Source organism: Zychaea mexicana, assembly GCF_025766255.1.
Source record: "Zychaea mexicana strain RSA 1403 chromosome Unknown BDB00scaffold_107, whole genome shotgun sequence".
NCBI lineage: Eukaryota > Fungi > Mucoromycota > Mucoromycetes > Mucorales > Lichtheimiaceae > Zychaea > Zychaea mexicana.
The window spans coordinates 107,882-123,961 of NW_026516770.1; the positions used below are offsets into that span (position 1 = coordinate 107,882).

At 41.5% G+C, this 16,080-nt stretch overlaps 5 protein-coding genes across 5 annotated transcripts; 2 read left to right on the forward strand and 3 right to left on the reverse strand.

Moving 5' to 3' along the window:
* Positions 1 to 378: 378 nt before the first annotated feature.
* On the reverse strand, positions 379 to 1,968 carry BDB00DRAFT_877380 (ribonuclease H-like domain-containing protein; the record flags this gene model as incomplete). The annotated part of the gene is made up of 6 exons (XM_053127608.1): positions 379 to 417; positions 582 to 683; positions 777 to 985; positions 1,117 to 1,253; positions 1,350 to 1,604; positions 1,691 to 1,968. The coding sequence occupies 6 exons, from the start codon at positions 1,966 to 1,968 to the stop codon at positions 379 to 381; spliced, it is 1,020 nt and encodes a 339-aa protein (XP_052974763.1).
* Positions 1,969 to 2,427: 459 nt separating this feature from the next.
* BDB00DRAFT_847918 (uncharacterized protein) lies at positions 2,428 to 4,292 on the forward strand. The gene is made up of 5 exons (XM_053125266.1): positions 2,428 to 2,712; positions 2,824 to 3,241; positions 3,372 to 3,486; positions 3,549 to 3,734; positions 3,830 to 4,292. Exons 1-5 carry the CDS (start codon positions 2,616 to 2,618, stop codon positions 3,899 to 3,901), a joined length of 888 nt encoding a protein of 295 aa, XP_052974764.1. The 5' UTR covers positions 2,428 to 2,615; the 3' UTR covers positions 3,902 to 4,292.
* Positions 4,293 to 4,736: 444 nt separating this feature from the next.
* On the reverse strand, positions 4,737 to 6,135 carry BDB00DRAFT_791844 (uncharacterized protein; the record flags this gene model as incomplete). Its single annotated transcript, XM_053121065.1, has 3 exons — positions 4,737 to 5,062; positions 5,164 to 5,575; positions 5,665 to 6,135. 3 exons carry the CDS (start codon positions 6,133 to 6,135, stop codon positions 4,737 to 4,739), a joined length of 1,209 nt encoding a protein of 402 aa, XP_052974765.1.
* Positions 6,136 to 10,697: 4,562 nt separating this feature from the next.
* BDB00DRAFT_847922 (uncharacterized protein) lies at positions 10,698 to 12,036 on the forward strand. Its single transcript, XM_053125267.1, has 2 exons — positions 10,698 to 10,999; positions 11,093 to 12,036. Exons 1-2 carry the CDS (start codon positions 10,788 to 10,790, stop codon positions 11,967 to 11,969), a joined length of 1,089 nt encoding a protein of 362 aa, XP_052974766.1. The 5' UTR covers positions 10,698 to 10,787; the 3' UTR covers positions 11,970 to 12,036.
* A 754-nt stretch (positions 12,037 to 12,790) lies between these two features.
* BDB00DRAFT_942271 (uncharacterized protein) lies at positions 12,791 to 15,151 on the reverse strand. The gene is made up of 6 exons (XM_053129396.1): positions 14,967 to 15,151; positions 14,577 to 14,681; positions 14,317 to 14,432; positions 13,894 to 14,201; positions 13,732 to 13,828; positions 12,791 to 13,670 (listed from the first exon to the last, which is right to left on the reverse strand). Exons 1-6 carry the CDS (start codon positions 15,102 to 15,104, stop codon positions 13,241 to 13,243), a joined length of 1,194 nt encoding a protein of 397 aa, XP_052974767.1. The 5' UTR covers positions 15,105 to 15,151; the 3' UTR covers positions 12,791 to 13,240.
* Positions 15,152 to 16,080: the final 929 nt, after the last annotated feature.

A 16,080-nucleotide genomic window follows, 5' to 3' on the forward strand; every position in this document is an offset into this window, starting at 1 on the left:
AAGGTCAAAGAAGCTCAACTGGCTATGAAGATATACAGCATCGGTGCCAACAATGAAATTCGGGGGAGAGATGAAAATGGGGGGGAGGTTGAACAAAAAGTACCTGCTGCTTTGCGTAGTATGTACATATGCTAATGTGTTATGTGTTTTTATTTATTAGATTTCTACGAATGATAGTAGTTGTACTTGTTGGATATGCTTTGTTGGATCCAGGGTTGGTACTATGAGTCGGGTTCGTTGTTGGAGATGCTGATGCTGATGATGACGATGGGACTACTGACTCCTTTTCTATTGCCTGTTTTAAAGAAGAACGAATCGATCAATACTGGGCTCTGTGAAAGCATAGATCAAGAGACCTGCTTTTCCAGTCACAGTAGCTTACTTGAGTTTCAGTTGCTGATACTGCTCGATTTTGTCCTAAATGAATGATGAAAGATGTGATATGGGACTTGTTCTGCTGTAGTAACATGTCGCGGAACAGTGTACACAGTTTATAAGAAGCCTAGCCATTTCTTCAGGTTAGCTTTCTTCCTCTTTTTTCTTCTGCTTTCTCTCTTCCTAAAAAGTGTGGTAATATTTACATAAGCATCGCATGCAGCATACAGCATTTGCTTCGGTGTCAGGTTTGCCTTTGACCAATTGCTAAGCCGGACGCTCTTGGTCTTGGGCATATTCATCTCGAGCTATATACACACAAAGAAAGCAAATTAGCTTGAGTATAAAGGTAGTACATTGATGCGCATATCTACTAATAATTATTTGAACGAAGAACTTACGAATAAGCTCGTCAAGACGCTTAGCGACCGCTTATGTGTTCGCATAAGTAATGGTGAGTCGATATGTTGCGTCATGAGCTGCAATTCCACTAGACCGTTCGTACACACATTGAAATCTCGAAATAGTTTTTGACCATCGCCTTTGATATTGACGCCTGCCTTGAAGATATTTTCGTTTTTGAGGAAACTAATTAGTTCAGTTGGCAATGCTAAGAGTAAGAGGGAGAGTTGGTTAGATAGAAAAAATTGCTTTTTTTTATATATCAGAGCAGCAGGAACAGTAGTGTTTAATGAAGCACATACTCAACGTTGCTTCAGTAGAAGTAAAGGTAGAACTTACTTTCCAGACGAGCTACTTGGAACAGGAGGATGGTGTCGCTACCACATATTTGGATAAGCGCAGTCTTATGCATTGGACCACCCTTTTTAAACTGTGGTTGCCATTCCAAATCCAACCCAAACACGACTTCTTTTTTACTACATGTAAATGTCGAAAGTTTTTAAGCTGAGTATTAAGATGTTTCCCTTTATCCTTTTTCACTTCCAATCAGTTTTATCTATTAGATCACATACCTTAGCAGAGTTCTTAACCGCGTATTCATTTCAAACGGATCGGATGAACATGATACAGTATAGTGCTGTGGATATTTAATGTTCGGTAAATCCGGCTTGAATACTTGATCGTCGTTCGTTTGTGGTGTTAGCTGTAATAACGTCTTAGGCAGTTTCCTTTTCGTCGTCTTAGGAACAGATTTTTCGTTATCGTTGCCATTAGCAGCAGTTGTTATTGTTTGATCCTTCAGCTCCTCAAGCTCCTCCACTTCCTGTCTGACAAGCCGCCATTTTAGAATAGGACGTATCTTTTTTTTATGAGTTAACACGATAAACAGAACAATATAAGAACATAAACGAACCGTTCTTTAGCTATAATCGTTCCATCAGTTTTGGCAGTAGTAGCACTACTGTTAGCATGACTGTCAATTCGTTGTATCTGTCGTCGTCGTGGTGAGGGAGATGGATCACTCTGTGGATCGCGTTTTTTGCCTTTTGGACGGCCAGCAGCAACAGCCGTTGTCTGTAAATGCCGGATATCGGTCGCTCTACGACGACAAAATGTGATTTGGGAAGTAGCGTTGGTATTCAGCTTTACAACTTCAGATACTGTTGCATGCTTCGTAGCTGGGACGCCCATTAGCTGGAGTTTGTGGATCAATTGGAAGCAACGAAACATGTATTAAGGAGGGAACCAAAAAAAACAAGTCGTTGTCTGCTATCAAGCTCAGTTCCCAGGTGCCACTTCCGCTAAGAAAAGGGGCGTAAGCAATGTTTACTCCGCTTGTGTTTGGAAAGACAAACCAGGTTTATGAATGTCACTAAAAGCAAGTATACAACAAGTACCAAAATAAGTTGAATAAAAGGCATGAATTTATTACAAAGGATCACAAAAAGTGTATATTGCATTTGTCAGCTGTTAGAAGGCATGTATACAGTGTAAGGCAAATTGTGGCGCTGAAAAGCATCGAGATTTTGGGATATACCTAAACTGTGGGTCATGTACAGAAATCACCGTGCTCGTGCTATGATCAAGTTATGGATTGATTTATATGATATGAGTGCGTAGATTCCAATCTTAGTTTTACTAAACGATCATGTTGATTTCCAGGGCTTAGGTAGGTTAAGAAAGATTATCCCGATCAACGTAGAGCAAGTTGCAAGAGTAACAAAATGTGGTGCCTGAAAGTTGGCAACAATCAACAATAGCGGAGTGATATTGCAGTAGCAGGATTCTTTTCTTTATAAAAGCGTGAAACACGTAAAAACCGCATAGATCTGCCCCCCATGCAAACACACTTTGATACCGTCTTTTCACTCAATCAACTTTTACAAATTGAATCTCATTGTCGGAAATCACAAGCACCTCGCTGCCTATATCAAGGTTTCGCCACTGTTCTTATATGTCACGGCATCGTGTTCTGTTCTTGTTTATGGATTGTAGAATTACCAAACTCAACTCGTGCACTTTGATCGTTGTTATTATGCTTTATAGATTCCACGCCGATTTTTTTACGATTTCCCCATCCAAGACAACCATCGGAATTTTGCTCCGTGATTTCACTTAACGCTCGAGGCTACCGCTCGAAAAGTGTAAAGTGCATGATCTATGGCACTGTGTATTGTCATGATTATCAAACCGTGGAAGCCGTATGGGCACGGTTACAACCACTGCAACAACGACAGCCACAATCGTTATTAACGTCGTTGCTACAAAAACAACAACAGGAAAAGCAGTTAAAAGTAGCCAAACTACTTCTTGCAAGCTTTCCATTAGAATCACAACAAACTTATCCAACGATAACAAATGATGACAAGGATCCAAAACCATCCACGAAAATCATTATTGTTATTGACATTGGACTCAAGGACGATTATATGTGCAGGGCATGCCAATTACCCAGTTTATCATGGTAAAATAAATATAAAAGGAAAGGAAACAGGTTGGGGAAAACAAGTGTCACCGTAAAATAAGAAGGTGCACTTGCATGGATAGTATGTGCGAATCCCTGACAAATCAATTGGGGTCATATTACTCTATAGGTCTCGGCGGATGTGGGCACTGGCTTCAAGGGCCAATATGATTTCATTTACAGGCGTATGTTATTCTGTTTTAGGTGGCGCATATAGCTCACTTAGTAAGGCGAATGCCAATTATGTAAGTATCACCGATAATCTAGGAAACATGTTTACGTGAAAGATAACTAAACTTTTTTTCAGGCATACAAGGCTGGCTCCTTGGCAATACAACAGATCAAGTTCGCACAGTGGTTAAAGGATCCGGTTCTAGAATCGAAGTGCTGGCTGTATTATGCAGAGGATTTGATCCAGTTGCATCGATTCAAGCGTGTGGATAAGATCCTGGCGAAACAAGTTGCGTTTGCTCAAAACCTTGGAGATCCAATTGTAAGCCATTGAAGTCCGAGAGGAGATTGAGGAGAGAGGAATGTGTGTTTATGCATGGTATCCAGCAGATTTATTAACACAAAAAATGTAAACAGCTGCTCAAAATGTGCGATTCAGTGCAGACACGAAGAGATCGAGCATATGCAGACCATGTCCATGCTGCATGACGGACGACGAAAGAAGCGCCGGTCAATATGCATCTTCTCTTACTTGGAATATTCAACAAAAAAGAATCTTAGCGAGATGAGCAGCTGCGCTTGTAACGCCATGTTAAAGTACATCTTCCGTCGTATACCGCTCAATCATTAAACACGCTCCAAGATCTTTTCAAGTCATAACTACACACAAGACGTTGCTGGTTTGAGGCAGTAACCTTGCAGACTAGCAGCATATAACTATCAAAGCAAGAAAAACAAGAAAGAAAAAGATTCTTCGGAACGTTTACGGCTGCACATGCATTTATACTCTATACATCTATACATTTATTCATTTGTACATCTACATTACACTAATACACAAGGACTTATTCAATACCTTACAAGTACACTATGTACATGACCTTGACTTCGGATCATGAAAGGGAGGGACAAGGACAAAAGAGAGAAATAGATTATCATGAGCAACTATGCGTATATATAATGGCTTTAAAAACGTTCGATACAGAGAGGCAAAAGATACTATACCACATATGCAACAATTCATGTAAGAACGACAGCGACAGCGATACTAATGATGTACGCTATGTAAGACTGTATAAGATATATTTCTTGTTTGTATCTTAATGCTCGATCAAAGTTATCGGAAATAAAGAGAAAAGGTAAGGAACATATTATTAGAGTATCAAAAGAAAAAGAAGAATAAAAGCTAGAGGACTCGTAGCAAAACAATAAGAGGAGGTGCAAAGAAATAGCTACTTTGCCACCGATACATAATCGTAATCAGTAACGTTAATCATTAGAGAAAAAAATGGATAGAAAAAAGAAAAGAGAAGGCGAAAATCGCTTATGCAGTTGCAATAGGCGTGGGAGCTGGAGTGGGTGCAGTAGCTGTGGTATTCGATTCAGGAGCGTCGCGTGGAGCCTCCGCTTCAGGTTCCCGTCGCAGTTCTTCTTCATGTGCTTGTGCTTCTTGTTGGTTGTTGTTGTCCTGGTCAGCAGTAGGAGAAGTAGCAGTATTGTTTCCTTCCTCAGTTGCTGCAGCAGCCTGGTTCTTTTTCGGGAGCTTGAAAAAGTCTGTCAATCGACGACCAAGAGGCGACGATGGGCGAGAAGCTTCCTTCTCATTATTTTCTTTTTCTTCCGGCTGCTCTTGCTCTTGCTTGGGTTCCTCTGCTTAGATCACATTAAGAGATTGTTACGTCAGTACTCGTAAAGCTCTTTGAGCTTTGAATGTCAAAAACACCTTGATAAGTCTGGATTTAAGTACTTACCGGTAGCTGGTTTTTGCTCTTCTTCTTTGGTTTCCTTCTTCTTGGTACCAAAGAACTTGTTGATCAACGATTGGCGCTTGGGACTCGTGCTAGCGGCTACTGCTGCTTCAGTAGTAGGCGATGCTGCTTGATCGGCAGCAGTGGCGGCAGCATCGACAGCTTTATGAGCTGTTTCATTAGCAACTTCTGCAGTTCCTTCTGCTGCTGAAGTAGCAGTCTCTTTGACCTTATCGCGGGTGCCTTCAACTACAGCGGAAGTTTCGATAGGCTGCAGCTGCTCAATCTTGGGAAGTTCGACAGGCTGAGCTTCACCGCTGCCAGCATTACTAGCCTGACCTGATTGCTGCTGCTGAGTATCAAGTGAGGAAGCACCCTCAGCAGAAACAGCTGGAGGAGACTTGGGCGCCATGGACTAATGCAATGATTTCTTTTAGTACATGCATGTTTGTTTTTCTATCGGTGAGATCTCCTCTCATCATTTATCTGTCATCATCATCATACCTTGATGCTTGAGAAAAGGCTACCGAATCCCTTTGACTTGCGCTTTTCTTGGGTAGCTGTTGCTGGCTTGGAGGATGCAGCATTCTCTTCTACCGGTCCTGCTGGTTCTTCTTGCTGCTGTTCAGTGGTAGCAGCTGGTGCATCAGCGGCGGGAGCCGATTCTTCTTTGTTATCCTCCTTCTTTTCTTCCTCTTTTTTGTTGGACTTGAAAGGATTGAACAAGTTCAAGCGCTTCGTCTTTCCAGCAGCGCTGGTTGATGCTGCTGGTGCAGGTTCAGTAGTAGTAGTAGTAGTAGCGGCTGCTTCTGCTACATCTACTGGAGCATCATTGTCTTTGCTCTCTTCAGCAGCAGCAGCGGGTGTAGCAGCGTCAGCAGCAGTGGGCTCGTTCTGGGTTTCAGTAGTAGTGGTGGGCTCCGTGGTAACGGGTTGTTGCTGTTGTTGTTGTTGCTCGGTTTCCTGGGTTGTCATGGTTGCTGGTAGTAAGAAAAAGGAAAAGAGACGCTAATGTATCGTTGTAGAAGAAAGTAGTAGGAGTGGGTTTGAAATTAACGCGAATAAAAAAGAAATCAAAAGGAAGAGAAGAAGAAAAGGAGAGGGCACATGTATTTATATTCTTTGAAAAGAAATGCTACGTAGAATACTAGTAGTAGTAGTAGTAGCTGCTAGGAACTACTTGATGCATATACAAAAGATACTCGACAATTCATCACGTATGTTTAGTTTTTTTCTTCTTCTTCAGCACGAGTAAAGCTCAAAGATAGAGAGAGTGTGTGAGTGGAGACCAGGAGTAGGAGGATCAAAGTTATAGGAGGAAAGCAAGACAAGCAACCTTGTTTTCCGAGAGTGCTGTAACACCGCGCGCAACTTAAAAAACCAAAATCGCAGATGACCCTTTAAACGTGTCTGTTCGTCTTTGCACCGATCTCTTCCACTTCATGTCTACTGTCTACAGATCTGCTGTATTAGAGAAAAATACAAAAAATGGAGAGTGCCCACATGGCGGTTTGTGTATATTCTTTATCGAACGAGTATATATACTCATCATACTTTTATGCGGTTGTTAATCCGAGTGACCGTATGAGCTGATTTTTTCTTAGCTATCATAACGGCACGATGCAGCTTGTGGAAGCAGAGGTGCTTGTGGTGTTTACGGGTTAAATTTAGATATGCGATGCGAATGTGGAGTTAGTAAAAACTTGCCGCCAAATTTTTGCTGCAAGCCAGGAAGCCAACAACACCTCACTAAAAAAACCGCTCACTTTCAAGTTTCCCCAGACATGTTCTTTATTCCCACCCTTGGGAGAGCTGTTGATGTGTACCCCTGTGCTATATAAGAAAAATTCAGCCGTGCTTTGTGCGTATATAACACCTATTTCGGTTTATGATACATGCAGAACGTTTACCATTTCTCTCGATCTGCCTCTTTATAATACTAAGAAACATACGTAATACACAGCTTTCATCATGCCTTTCAGTATCTGTAGATATATTCAGGGTTTCCGAAATGATCATCCCGATAACACACATACAAGGCCGAACCTGTCTGAACTCGCCCTCCTTCTCCCCCTTATCCTTGCATCTCCTTCCTAGTTTAAATCTTCCTGTCCCCTGGCTCTCGTGCAACTACCTTGTGCTTTTTTATTTTTAACAGATAAATAATGATTGAAGTTTGCTGTTGGATCAGACACTTCTTCCTTTCATGCATAATGCGCGTCCTTGAAATTTCGGCGTGATCTAATGATCATACAAAGCTTTAAGTAAGCCCATCACGTACAAGACGTGAAAAGTAAGTGTATCAGGAGACAAATGTGATGCTAAGTCGACGGAGAAAAGTGTGGAAGAGAAAGGATGAAACAGGTTCTTTGGTAACTGTCTTCCTCTGCTACCTTGTCGCTCTGTTTCTTCTCCTCCGCCACTCCTTAAACGGGAACGGAGACGGGAAAAACAAATTGCATGACAATAGATAGCGTCACCGGCATCATACTTTTCTTATGTACACTCTATGTTATTTTATGTGATATTCCGCCCTCTTTCTCCATTAGCTCTACCCTTTTTACTCAAATTGGAATATTAAGGGTCATCCTTTTTATGTATATACCAAAAGGTCGTCTCTACCAATGACTGTCTGTTCTTGTCTTTATCTACCTCTTTCGCTAAGGATTCATTATCTTATTGTTTACTATCCCACGAGTACATGCTACTGTAAATAATACTCAACTCATTCAGAAGCTAATGATATGTATGCACAAAATAGTTAATTATAAGTAAGGCGTTTCACACTCTTCTCTCTATAATTCTAGGTATGCAGTCCTCATGTCCTCTGTATTATGTAGTACGCGAGTCTTCGGGTATTATAAGATTCAGATATGTACATAAAGGAAAGTAAAAAAAGTATACTATTAATGTGCATATTGATATGCATTGCTGTTGTGGTTATAGAAGAGGGTCTGGAAGAACGCGTGAGCTTTCCATCTGACAAATGAACATAATAGCTATATAACATAGTTTAAATCGAAATTAGAAAAGAATACTACAACAGATGGTTTGAATGATATGATATGCAAGTGACCGGGTCATATACCTCTCTTACATAACTACACGTAATGACCTTAGATATAGGCACCATGTTTGTAAACTAGTCTCTACTAAAAAAAAGTGGCATATATTCGTATTACACACATAATCTGTCATTAGGATATACACTTCTCAAATGTCAGTATATTGATCTCTTTTGACTGCGTGTTAGTTTATTTGTAAGTATGAATAAAAGTCTTCATTGTTGTTCCCGACCATGTATTAAACACCGTCAAACAATTTGCTGGTATGAACTTGTGTACATACTAGAACAGTCGAGGACTGATGCTACTATTGTATGCATGTTAGAAGAATGAAAGGGTGTGACAGATGCAATACTGGATATATATTATTCCGTTGTCTAGTGTCCGATAGCAAGTTCACGCCCTTCTTATGCAGATAGCAAAATACTTTTTCTTTCCGTGAAGACAACTGAAACGTGTATGATAAGAGAGACCGATAACTGTAACAATAGCTAAAGAACCCGCACTGGTTTGAATAAGTGTGCACTGTTATTGACAAATATTACGAAAGAATGCTCCTGATGTTGTTATTGTCACATACATATTCTTTATCATTTTTATTCTGCTTCTAGCCATAAAAGTCTGTATCAATTTTTTTTTGTTTCGCTCACGGTATACACCTCTTGCATAAATTGGGTACATAGAGTATATAGAATTCAATTGAAACGACGATCGTTTTGTTTAGCAAATTCTCGAAACTCTGTATCTTGAATTCGCGCTTCTGTTTACAAATCTATCCGGCGAATATTATAGATAAATCAATGTAGCCAGATAAACTGAACAAAGAAGTTTCTTTTCCAAATGAAAAAGTGGCGCCTTTGGTGTGCACGTATTTTATATCATGGCCGAACTCGATGAGCTTACATGCAACAGCAAAAACGGTATAGAGCAAACTGCGTTAAGTTAAATGGCGGGAATGCAGCAAAATGGATTAGCTACATCAAGTTTTGTGCGTGCTGATCACTTTATTAGGATAGCAGCCAAGCGGAAAACTACTGGCCCATAGCAAGTATTCATGCTCAATTCTCGATGGCATTGGACACCCAAAAGCAACGGGCAACTTTATACCTTATTTCATGCAAGCATCGCTTTGCCATCTCATTGCTGTGCGGTATTGCAGTCATTGACGTGTGCTTACTTATATTCTTTGATAATTATACTCTTAGCCATCCTCATGTACTTATATAGTGCTACAGTTTTATTTTTTGGTTACACGTATTATACGTATTTTTAACCAAGGTCACAGGCGCTTTCGTATGTCTTCATATACGGAAAGTGATGCGCAAAAGCGAGTGATTGTTGAAGGATCAGTCATTATCATTGTTGGCACTTTCCCCTTTTTAAGCAGCATCGGAAACCAATATAGAAACGGTATTTTTTAATCAATGATGGGTAAATTGTAGTTTTTAATCTGTTATCATTATTTCTGTTGTTATGCTTACTAGGAGGATGGTATTACTTTCTGTATAGCGTTTACTTCTCCCTCGCGCTTACAGACGAAGAATGACCTTTCTATCATATTAGCTATCTTCCTCGCATTATGTCCGTCGCGTAATCTCTGCGAATAATTTGAGTGGCACATCATGCTATACACATATACATATATACAATGCAGATTGCCACATGCATCTTTGAGTCGCCCATGGCAATGACGGTATGATAAAGTTATGACTGTTAGTCAGCTGCAAAATTTCTACGTAGCTGCCTAGTTGCTTCGGCGTAATATGTTGATTTACTTATATGGTGTTTCCGACTGATGAAAGGGTTATAATGACCGTCGATCATGCTGCCCATTTCTCTGCCGTCGGAAACCCAGCACTGTATTGAAATTTCTGTGGGGCGCAGCAAAATTACTCTAGTGTGTAGTTTCGGCATTATTATACACCCGTTTCCGTTGTATCTATCAAGGGTAAAACCATGTTGTACGCAGCCTTATTTGAAGCATACGTCTATTGTTTGTCCGAGTCCCGCGATGGTAAGCATCTTATATCGGTATACTAGGAGACTATTCACGAAATAATTCAGAGCGTTTTCATTCTGTGATATCAGACATGGACGTGTATATCGGTACAGAAAGTATATAGAATATCTGTTTTGATGACTGTCACTGCTGAAAAAAGAAAATACTCTATTAATTGCCTGACTGGGCTGTTATTACACTTTTGTGGCTACAAACTGTGGCAAAAGGAATATATATCTTAGGTATCATAATTGTACAGAAATAAGTGACCCCACCTTTGATTATTAATAACATGTCTATAGTAGATAACGGGCAAAATCATCGTTTGCTTATTAATATAAAGATTCTAGTAGTAGAAAACAGAGGAAAATATCGTTTGCTTATTAATACACCAGCTCATCAAAAAGAGCAACGGACCAGACCCAATCTATTCATATCTCTAGCAAAGTCACGATGAAAGAACTATTAAACTTCTGTTTTGTATATAAAGTGGGGGATGTTCTAAATGAATGAATACCAGTTTATAGAAATACGTTTCCTCTCTGCTACTACTTTCTTACTTTATGACACTTTTTGAGCCCATCAAAGTCGGCGCCGTCCAGCTACAGCATCGTGTTGTGCTTGCACCGATGACAAGACTCAGAAACGACGAAAACAATGTCCCTACAGAGCTTGTAGTTGAATACTATCGCCAGCGTGCCAATCCCGGTGGGCTCTTAATTACCGAAGGTGGCAAGATATCAGATAAGGCTGGAGGGTTTCCACATGTTCCTGGGTAAAAAGCACATGGATTGTTTTTTATTTCGGACAAGAAAAAAATAATGATACAACGAGGGGAGGGGAGTGCTTATTCTGGTATGAAAAAAAGTTTCTATACCGAGCAGCAAATTGAAGCATGGCGCAAGGTCACCCAAGCAGTGCACGAAAAAGGAGGTTATATTTTTGCCCAAATATGGCACGGTGGCCGCGCTGGATCGTCGCTTTATCTTGATAACAAACCACCCCTCGCACCGTCACCCATCGCGGCTGTCGATCGCATCAACGCTTTCACAGGCAAACCATACGAGGTCCCGCGTGAGACAACCAAAGACGATATCCAAGATATCATTCAGCAATATGCGACAGCAGCAAAGGATGCAATCAAGGCAGGATTTGACGGTGTCGAGTTGCATGGCGCCAACGGGTTTCTCATTCACCAGTTTCTCAGCTCATCAGCCAACCAGCGTACGGACGAATACGGTGGATCCATTCCCAACCGAGCTCGCTTTGCGCTTCAAGTGGTAGATGCAGTCATTGAAGCCGTTGGTGCAGAACGCACGGGCATTCGGTTATCGCCGTGGGGCGGGGAAGAAGGGGATGTAACTGACGGAGATACAACATACGAAACCTACAGCTATTTATTGAAACAATTGAACCCCAAAGGCATCGCTTATGTTCATTTTGTGGAACCCCGAGACGATTTCATACGCGAAACAGTAGACTTGGTAAACTCGCTGGATCCGTTCCGCGACATTTGGCAAGGCCCGTTTATTTCGGCAGGTGGGTATACGACCCACCCAGAATCCATTGCTGCTAGAGCCAAGGAAACCGGCGATTTAGTCGCTGTCGGTAGGGCATACATTGCCAATCCAGATCTGGTTGACCGACTCAAGAATGATTGGCCTTTAAACAAGTACAAAAGAGACACCTTCTACGCTCAAGGAGCGGAAGGTTATACCGATTACCCCTTCTATGCTAAAGCTTAGACGTACATTCTATGTCTTTCCCATTTAGTATCACCACTTTAGCAATAAACTGTACCTTTTACTATTATACATATGCATATGGTGAAGAAATTTCATTTTCTTCAAGTGTTGAATCAGAGACCAACTACTCTATTACGTAACATCAATAGAAAGCATACCGCGATGCGTACAGTACATAAATGATATATATTGACCTGATGTAGTGACATCTTTTGAATAATGCATTGCAAGCAAATTTATAGCAGAAGCTGAAGGACCACCGTCTTGCAGTCTATTAGGTACTCGTACAACACATTAGCGAAGCTGTATGCTTATTTGATAATATAAGGAGGGGGATTCAGATATCTCCGTGCATAAGCATAAACATATAAAACGAGCGGTGGCTGTGAGTGGTCGGAAGTTAAGCAAACGTAAGCTGTAGGTTTACAGCCAACAACATCGAGCGTTCCTATGTCGATATGTAACAGATACTTGAAGCAGCTATCCAACACCTCTCCACCAACGACGCGACGCATGAGTCATTCCACCTTGATCCTTAGTTTTAGAATCCATTGTGGTTTACATTCAAGGATATGGAGTGACTGTATAGTGTAAAGAGACACACGAGTGTTACCTTTTCTGAATCTTGCTCAAACATTTGGAGATATCTTGCCTTTTATTAGATTTTGCTTGTATCATACTTTATGGAAAGCGAGATATCTGAAATTCCCCTGAAAGCGTAAAAAACATTATTGTTTCTTTTAAAAAAGAAACAAAACTCTTTCGTAAACACTCTGATTTTGCTTTAGCAGAAACCCGAGAAGTTCATACTGAGGGTACCAGTATAGGACAGTTCACATTTTTAGATAATGAAATGGAAGGGGACAAAATCTAAATGACGGCATAGTGCCGATATCTGATGATGGTAATGATCTATCGGATATGGACGCATCGATGCATATTACAGTATGACGGCATATATAAATTATGATATTGGAAAAACTGATGCATAGATTTATTTGTTTATTGATGAGAGGTGGGGGGGGTGAAAGAAAGAAAGAAAGAAAGGTCGATTTGAAAAGGAGAAAAACCGATATGCCGTATATACAAGAAAGTAAAAAAAAGGAAAAAGAGAAATGTGATACAAGGAAGAAACGGTCTGGCAAACGTACAGTATGCCTAAAAAAGGTATCATGGAAAATATGCTGAATGGTGTGGGGGGGTGAGGTGGGAGTTGTGAATTTGTGGGGTATTGACGGAAATCTAGGAAAAGAATCCAGAAAAGGGAGGTTTTACAAATTGAAAGCGTTTCCGTGATAATATTGGTACGTGTGATTGTTGCTTCCATGATGGACATCACTTTCTTGGGCGGGCATACCGGAAGCGGACCACATGGGCTGCACGTTGTAAGAGTTCAGTCCTGGCATCTCTAGCTGCACCTTTTGTGGGGAGCCGGTAGGGAAAAACGTGTTCTTTTGTTGCAGGTGATGGTGGGGATGGTGGTGGTCGAAGAAGGGTGACAGTGTGTATCTCTTGTTGGCTTCCTCTACAGGCGATAGGTAGTCGTGCGCGCGTTGTTGTTGGGAAGTAGTGACGGATGACGATGGCAAGGTGGAGGAAGAGGATGAGGAGCGGTGCCATTTGACGGAGACAGATCGACCCTCCAGTTTGAGTTTTTGCAAGGAGAAGAGGGCCATGGCAGCATTTGCGTGTGTGTCCATGCTAGATGATGAATTGTGTTAGTTGTATTGTTACTTTCTCAAATCTATCTCGTCTTTCTTACCTAACCAAAGCATGGCCTTTTCGATATGTGTCGGCGGTCTGCAGATGAACGTGCGATACATAGCCATACTGTTGGAAATTGGATACGATTGATTGTTCTACATTAGATAGAAGAGTGAGTACATTGGTGACGATAGACAACAGCGTGTCTCATAATACTTACTGGTCACACCATGAGGAAGCTTGCTCACTTTAACGGTTGTCACGTGTAAAGGTGCGTTGGTAAAGATGTGTTCATAGCAGGTATCCTCATCCCCATCGTTCGACGAAGAATCCTCATCGGCTTTGCTGTGTAACTCGTGGTGTACAAAGCTTGGCAAGGTTTCCATGTGGCAGTCGAGTATGGCTCCTCGTAATTGTTTGCCTTGGAGTGCGTTCACCGCTGACTCCGCTGCTGCTCTGTCTGTAAAACTGGCAACAGAAGCATCGGTTGCTTTGCCTGTGGTCTCGTGCCAGAGTGGGCGTACATTTCTGTATAAGTAAGGTAGAGTATATTAGGTATGTTAATGAGATGGTAAAGGGGACTGCGCCACGTCATCGTGCGTTCCGCATAAATAAAGCAATGAAAAGAAGTCATATAACGTACGATAGGTTCTCCTTGAATGGTTCAAGCAAGGTCGCGGCGTCGGTGATCTTTGCCGGTCGGATATAAATAGAAAAGTGAGCTTGGCTTTGGGGTTCTTTCCACTTGGCGACGACATTCTAAATAATGGGGGGAAATGTTTGTGTGAGTCTCCCAGTCATTGTGTTACGAGTTACGAGTTACAAGAGAGAGAGAGAGAGAGATGGCCCCAAGAATGAACGGAAAATGTTCCGGGTCAACAAAAGAAAAGTAGTGATACATACTCTTCCAAAGAGTGACCGACCATCCATAGCCAAATAAGCCTGAGCGGCGCCGTGGTGATCGTGGAAATGAATATAAGCATGACGACATGTATCACCGTCGGCGAGCTTTCATAATGAGAAAAAAAGAAGATTTGAATTTTAGTTCGTTTTCGCGTAACCCAAGTGAGAAGTTCCCAGAGTTCGATTAGATGCAGGGGGCCAATCACAGATGTTCGTCATGGAAGATATGGATAAGATATCTTGTAGGTGTGTAGCCTTCGCTCGTCCCCAATCAAGATAACGTTTGATGGGTGTACGTGGGTTGTTTTTGAGAGATAGAGAGAGAGTGTGTGTGTGTATGTGCGTGGCAAAGTGGCGATGGTGTACTAGGTGTAGTTTCTATCCGCTTACGCTATAACAGCCCGAGTTCTGCTCCATTTGGACGTAGTCGACGGGTGATATTGTGGACAGAACAGCTTGCAGCATCGATTCGTCAACGCGTGGGTCGAGGTTGCAGAGATAGAGCGTTTGGCAGCCTTGGTTTGTCATTGGTGTCTTTGTGGGTTGGATGATGATGATGATGATGATGATGATGAGGCGATGGGTTATTCAGAAAGAAAAGAAAGAGGAGTAAGTGTAAATTTGTAGAAAGAAGAATCGTGAAAATTGGGACTCTGTTTAAATAAGAAATAAAGAAAAAAAAAAAGTTTCAAGTGACACGGAAAAGAACCCCGGCTTTTTCATCACAGCGAAACCACCCTCGTTAGCTCTAAATTTTCCCCGTAGCCACTTGTGCCCACTTGTGCCCACTTGTACAACAATCATGGAATAATGATACGCCCTCAGTCCACAACATGGATCTTGGCCCTTCCGCTTTAAGGATAAATCATGTGTGGTGCAACAGTCCATCAAGAAGAGCTCTCTCTGCACTTACTCCTCTATCCATCACTCACACACACCCCCAAAACCCAGTAATACTTCTCCCTATAAACGGATTTTAGATCGCATGTCTTTTTCTACAGAGCAATTGCCAAGGCTCTCTCAAACAGAAACAAAAGGCACTCAATTTTCACTCGGCGATTGACAGCCGCTCATTTTTTTTTTCTACTATCCATTACGTCAATAACCCCCCATGCCCCACTACATTTTGTACATCTCTTAAAGTCCGTCTTTTTATCTGACAAGGTGGTAAAAAAAGAGCGACAGGCATATCAACCCCGCTAACCTTCGCAAAGCACCTCCTCCTCCCCTTCCCCCCCAAAAAAAAAACAACGAGCAGCAAATTGCATTGTTTTCTCACACCACATTGCACAGCGTGGCCTGTCTAGAATGCGTTGTAATTTTCATTCGGAGATGCACTGGTAAAACCTTGCTAACCATAAGCATTAGCATAAAATAGGCATTACATTAATAACCGTTTCTAGTAAAATAGCAACTCGTCTGGCAGACGATGGTACCTGATCTGAGCGGTCTTTTTTTTTGGTCTCAGTTCCCACGCATTTCCATCCAATCCAATCTCATGGAA

Coding starts and splice junctions, on each gene's coding strand:
- BDB00DRAFT_847918 (XM_053125266.1), top strand. CDS start 2,616: ATGCAAACACACTTTGATACCGTCTTTTCACTCAATCAACTTTTACAA. Junction 2,713..2,823: donor ACCTCGCTGCCTATATCAAG/GTTTCGCCACTG, acceptor TATGCTTTATAG/ATTCCACGCCGATTTTTTTA. Junction 3,735..3,829: donor AAAACCTTGGAGATCCAATT/GTAAGCCATTGA, acceptor AAATGTAAACAG/CTGCTCAAAATGTGCGATTC.
- BDB00DRAFT_847922 (XM_053125267.1), top strand. CDS start 10,788: ATGACACTTTTTGAGCCCATCAAAGTCGGCGCCGTCCAGCTACAGCAT. Junction 11,000..11,092: donor GGGTTTCCACATGTTCCTGG/GTAAAAAGCACA, acceptor TATGAAAAAAAG/TTTCTATACCGAGCAGCAAA.
- BDB00DRAFT_942271 (XM_053129396.1), bottom strand. CDS start 15,104: ATGACAAACCAAGGCTGCCAAACGCTCTATCTCTGCAACCTCGACCCA. Junction 14,682..14,966: donor AGAACTCGGGCTGTTATAGC/GTAAGCGGATAG, acceptor TCATTATGAAAG/CTCGCCGACGGTGATACATG. Junction 13,671..13,731: donor AAAGGCCATGCTTTGGTTAG/GTAAGAAAGACG, acceptor TTCATCATCTAG/CATGGACACACACGCAAATG.